At 35.6% G+C, this 6,127-nt stretch overlaps 1 protein-coding gene across 1 annotated transcript; it reads right to left on the bottom strand.

Moving 5' to 3' along the window:
• Positions 1 to 3,325: 3,325 nt before the first annotated feature.
• LOC148200751 (cytochrome b-c1 complex subunit Rieske-4, mitochondrial-like) lies at positions 3,326 to 4,970 on the bottom strand. The gene is made up of 2 exons (XM_088113041.1): positions 4,834 to 4,970; positions 3,326 to 3,929 (listed from the first exon to the last, which is right to left on the bottom strand). Exons 1-2 carry the CDS (start codon positions 4,968 to 4,970, stop codon positions 3,326 to 3,328), a joined length of 741 nt encoding a protein of 246 aa, XP_087969167.1.
• Positions 4,971 to 6,127: the final 1,157 nt, after the last annotated feature.

Below are 6,127 nucleotides of genomic sequence, written 5' to 3' on the forward strand. Positions count from 1 at the left end.
ATCAACAATTAAAGAAGATGATATTATGTTACGAGCCCTTACATCCTGTTGGGATCTTCTTCTATCATCAGCATTCCATTGTTTTCGCGGTTTGGATTCTTACACTGGAGGTCTATTGATAGAGGCACCCTCAGCAAAGGTTTAATGTTGCCCCGTCATTTTGAATTACTATCAAAGTAAGCTCTGATACTAATTGTTAGAGCGTCGCAGCGGACTGGTAAACGCGTTCAACAAACCAAGAGAGGGTGAATTGGTTTCTTATATCTAAGTGTTCTTTTAATAATTCTCTCAAGTAAATATAAATTTTCTTTAAAACAATTTGAACAAATAAAAGAATAAGAAAGAAAGAAAATTGCACATGTAATTTTTATCCTTCATTAACCCTAATTTCGTGATGTTTTTATTTTAGATTTTAGAAAACCCTTTTTTTTATGTTTTAATTAAACATTTTCCACTTAAGACTCTATGTAGAGGCCATGTCTTTAAATGATTCTAGCACAAATTGACAAGTCAGCTGAAAGTTAACCCCATTAACTGTAAGGAGCCAATTGCTTCAATTTTTCACTTTTAGAGACCCAATTGGGAAAAAAATAACAAAGAGACTTATTTAAGAAAACCCAACAAAAATAAGGACTACGAGAATGATTAAACTATGTTTCCATTTGTATAATAAATAATTAGCATGTGAAATGTAATACAACTTGTAGAAACTAACATGTCTATCTAGATCTATTATCTACAAATTCTCTTGTTGAACGTTGAATATGTGTATGTTAAAATATTTCATCAACATGATCAACCGAGCTCCTATGACTGCAAACAAAGAAATATATAAAGTAAACAACAGTATGAATTGTTTAAAAAGGAATTCATATTATATAAAGAAATATAACCAAACGAATAGTGTGGTCATACATGCTAATAGATCTCCCAATATGTGAATTCCCTCCCTTTTCTAATCCATGGTTTCTTTTAGCTGTATCAAACTTTTCTCGATGTTGCCATGTTCCATTTCTCTAGCAAATTGTTCCATACTACATCTCCTATCCAATGAGGCTTTTTACATTCTCTTCGTGCCTCATTAAACATCTTTAAGAGTTTGTGAGATGCTTTCGAGTAAATTTTTTTTTTAAAACTCTTTCCTCATCCACAACCCTCCATGACACATTTCTCTATGGGTACAATGATGAGGTTGGAATTGTAGAAATCAAAATAAATGGAAATTAAAATTAGGCTTGAAATAATTAGGTCTCTACAAACCTCCAAGTTACATCGTTATGTACATAATCTTCTAGCATTCTCTTACCATGATCAGTCCAAATGAAATAATTAGGCTTGAAACCATGTTTGTAGATGTAAACCTTCAAACCTCTTTCTTCCAAAATTTTTGTATAATCGCACTTAGCATGTAACACCCAGAGTGAGATGCCACGAGTAATAAAATAATAATTCTCGTTCAACGTAAATCATATAAACACTACCAAAACAAAGGGCATTATCGACGACCCACGTCCGTCGGAAACAACAAAAAAGCCGTCGATAATGCATATTATCAACGGATTAGCGACGGCAAATTGGGCGTCGATAAATCGTTTGTCGCTAACCATTACCGACGACCTTTGCCTTTCGGTAATTATCGAAGGACAAAAGCCTTCGGTAATTACCGAAGGCCCAAGACTTTCGGTAATTATCGAAGGGCAAAGTCCGTCGGTAATTACCGAAGGGCAAAAGACTTCTGTAATTACCGAAGCACAAAGGCCCTATTTTCCTTCCACTAGTTTAGATTATTAAATTTGTCATGACATCAAATCAAACTAACCATTGATATTTTTACTAGAGAAGGACAGTTGAAAACGAGATATCAAATGATATTGCATAATATATTTGTAGTGTTTTACATAAGATACTTGCTGCCATAACACTACAACTTGTAGTGTTTTACATAAGATACTTGCTGCCACAACACTACAACACTACAGCTTCTTACACTTCGGTACATAGGAAAAACATTTAAATTCTACTTCTAAATAAGAAAACAACTCAAAAGGCATTACACTATGCACATTTTGAAGTTTCTCAACACCAACTTCTCCAAAGACAAAGCTAATTCCATTGCATCATTTCCATTGTTATAGGGAAAGTACAATGATATATGATTCTCTTCAAAAAGACCCAGCTGATTCAGGCTCTGAAAAACCTGTGGCATTTTGGAAAGTAATTGAAGACTTGTTAAATCCTTTCCATCCTTTTACAAAACAAGTGTTTCATCCCTTCCTTGCAGCCAAATTGCAACATTTGCACCAAAAAACTCACTTATATAAAAAGAGAAAGTAAAAGTGTTTTCAAATCCTTCAACATTTTAATTAATACCAAAATCTATAACTTCAATTTTTTTTATCGTTTATTATACGTTTATTAATACCAAAATAATTATAAGAACATAATGTAATATATAATACTTTATTAGTAGCAGAACTTGTTAAAGATTATGAAACTTTAAGTTCATCAAATAAAAAGCCAAACAACTTTACTCCAAACACATGATTTTGGAATAAAAAATTAGTTAATCATTTTCAGTACTAAAAAGAAACCTAATACAATTTTTAATAAAACCTTAAGACTTAATATATATATATATATATATATATATATATATATATGAGTTTTGTTTTCCTTATCTATCATAAATTTTTTTATTTTTATCAATCTAAAACTTTGAACAGAGAGAAGTTAAACACATATATACCAAATCATGCCACGTTTTCCTTCTTCAATCACTCACTCTCTCCAATCATGCCACGTTTTCCTTCTCACTCCATCTAAACTCCCACCCTTCTTTTCAAATTAAACACACCAAGCATAGTCAATTTACTGAACTTTGAGATGTCCATTTTGTTTTCAAGTGAAGAGGATTGAAACCAGGAAGAGCGTGGGAAACTTTATTTCAGATAAATACTGAGGGCGCAAGTGTAATTTATTTCAGATAAAAGAGACTACATAAACCCAAATATCCTAACAAGTAGCACTTTAGTAAATGATAGTAGTCAGACATAAAATGCAAATGCAAAATAGATGTTCCCATGCACACAAGTTATTGTAAATTTCTCAACTAATTAAACATTAAAAAACAAGGAACAATAGTTACCTTGAACAATTTGACAAAGCAATTGCAACAACACTCAGTAGCTTGCATGCCTCTGGTGCATCAAGAACAGCACTGCTTACACTTTTAGGAGAAATCACCTAGTGTTGTGCAAGGCAATGAGTGTTTTCTTAGTGAAAGCATTAAATTTTTAACGAAAGGCTAACATTAAGGGTATAATGTTCATGGTACCTCTAGATTGTATAGTGCCGGTCCCTTCCTAATTCTGCCAAAAATATCGTAATGGGAACCATGGCATGGACAAAACCATCCGCCAAAGTAACCAGCATTTGGTAAGGGAATGCAACCCAGATGTGTGCACACCCCAATCACAATAAGCCACTCAGGGTTCTTTACTCTCTCAGCATCCTGCTGGGGATCACGAAGATATGCAATATCAACACTATTTTCCAGCTTAATATCATCTTCTGTTCTGCGCTTGATGAATACTGGTTTTCCACGCCACTTAACAGTCACAATAGTGCCTGGCTCAATGCTGGAGAGATCAACTTCAAGTGAAGCCAAGGCAAGAACATCCTTACTTGCTGACATGCTGAGCACAAACTTGAGGACAAGAAGACGAATCAAGGAGGCATAAACAAACCTACCACCAGTTAGGACAAAGTAGGCAAATGCCCTTTTGCTTGGATCACCAGGAGCAAATCGCTCATGGTTGTGTTCATAATATATAATTTTAGAAGAAGGGTTTTTAATAGCCGCAACAGTTACATGAATTTCATGAATAAGGCTGTTTTCTTTAGGGTGGAACAGAGAATCAGTAGCATAACTTGGACAAGATAAACTTAAACCAATTAACCCATGAAAAAGTAAGTCTAAGAGCATAACCCAAAGAATCAACAAATGCACAAAGCTCAATTAAAACTACAAAACCAAAAACCCTAAATTAACATAACATACAACAGCATATTAGGCCCACCGTAACACACAAATCTTTTACACAAATCTTTTTAAGGAATAACAAATTCAAGAATACTTTGCAAGAAAGTATTCATCCAGTGACACAAGAGTGGTAATGTCATCAGAAAGCAAGTAAACTTCCCTCATAGAAGCATAATAAGTTACCTTTCACCAGAATGGGTTAAAATTGTATAGACAGGGAACATATGACCTTGAAACATTTAGCTACAACGAGGTTGCATAAATTTCCTCAAAGCAGTGGAATACAGAAAACTCCAACCAAATGTCATCCAAGAATTAAAAAGAGAAGAAAAAAAAGTACCAAACAAAATCAAGATATCAAATAACAGAGGAAAACACGAGAACAAATCCCACACCATCTTCTAATAAAAAAACATCCATGAAAAATCCAAAAACTATCATCCAAAGGGAACAAAGAACGTCGCAATCCACAAAGGCGAACTGCCTCCGGATGTTGTAACCTACTTAAGTAAATCAGCCACAAGTACATCGATCATATAAAAATTTAAGCTTTACAGATGATCATAAGCATCCAATCAAGGATAATAATCATAAGGAGAGGAACCCTAAGATTCAAATAACAGAAAGATCCAAACAAAAAAAAATATGAGTGAAACAAATCATTCAAAGCTTCGAATGAATCCATAAAGGGAGACAGATGAGAAGGGAACCCAAACGGCAGAGTGGTTGGCCTCTTCCTTCCTTCCCTCAACCTCCGTGGTCCAATTGATTCTCTCTCCCCACTAGTGTACCTCCGCTTCCTCGACCTCCACGAAAACCGCTCGAACTCCTCTATCTCTCCCACAATGACTTCTCTGGCGAGATTCCGCAGCAGATATCCTCCCTCCGCCTCCTTCTCCGCCTTGACATCTCCGACAACAACATCCATGACCCAATCCCAAACCAAGTCGCCAAACCAACACCACTTCACTGCAACGCCCTTCACACGCTAACCTCCAACAACCCCTACTACTGTCGCAACACTCACAAGGACCAAAACATGAACCCTAGCCACAAACCAACCACCAACGAATCGCCGTCAGCGTCCACAACAACAACCACTTCAAACTGCCTTAGGGCGAGAACCTCAAGCTTCAAACCAACGAACTGCTTCAAACAGAGAGTAGGGAATGGAAGAGCGCCACCCAGCAACGAACCTCCGTCAGCGTCCACACCACCAAACTCACGCCGTCAAACCACAGCGTCGAACTGGCTGACTGCCACCAAAGTTGCAACCCTAAGTCAAGAGTGAGTTCAACGAATAAGGGAGAGAGTTCTGCTTTTGAGAAATTTGGGGAATTTGAGCAACAAATACTCAAATTTTTGAACTTAAAACATCGCAGGCATTACCGTAGGGCAAAAGCCCCTCGGTATTCAATTTTACCAATACATTACCGAAGACATGAATGCCGTCAGTAATAAGCCTTCACTAATATACGTACTTTTCTTGTAGTGAAAATAGTTCTCATCATTTAATAAAAAATCTTTATAAAATATAACACGTAAGTAATAGCCACAAATTAAACAACGTCCAAACGACACAAATTAAACCGTAACATGTCCTTTACAGAATCACAAAATCAAGTGTTTGAAAAAATAAAACGTAAAAATCTTGAATAATTATTTTCCCAACTCTCGCCGCTCTATTCCACTTCAGCTTCATTTGCAACCCCATCTACTTCAGTACAAGTACAATCATCACAGGTTGAAACCACAACCACTACAAGAAAGGATGAGCAAACAAAATACTCATCATAAAACATACAATAAAGTATAAGAACAATAACACAGTCGAACGCATGGCATCACATCATATTACATCATGGTAATGAGATCACAACCAAACTATACACAAACCCTTGTCGTTTCCTTGAACTTTTTCATACAAATTGTTTCACAAATAAGATGATTTGAGTCGTCCTCCATCACGACTTCAGACATATCTCTCCAATTCTTCAAAGACTAACGAGTAAATTATCAAATCTTTTTGTGTTTTTAGATGGTATCATTTAAACTTTATTTTATTTACAACTTTCATACAATCAA

Source organism: Vigna umbellata, chromosome 4 (assembly GCF_029865625.1).
Source record: "Vigna umbellata cultivar VRB3 chromosome 4, Vumbellata_1.0, whole genome shotgun sequence".
Taxonomy (NCBI): domain Eukaryota; kingdom Viridiplantae; phylum Streptophyta; class Magnoliopsida; order Fabales; family Fabaceae; genus Vigna; species Vigna umbellata.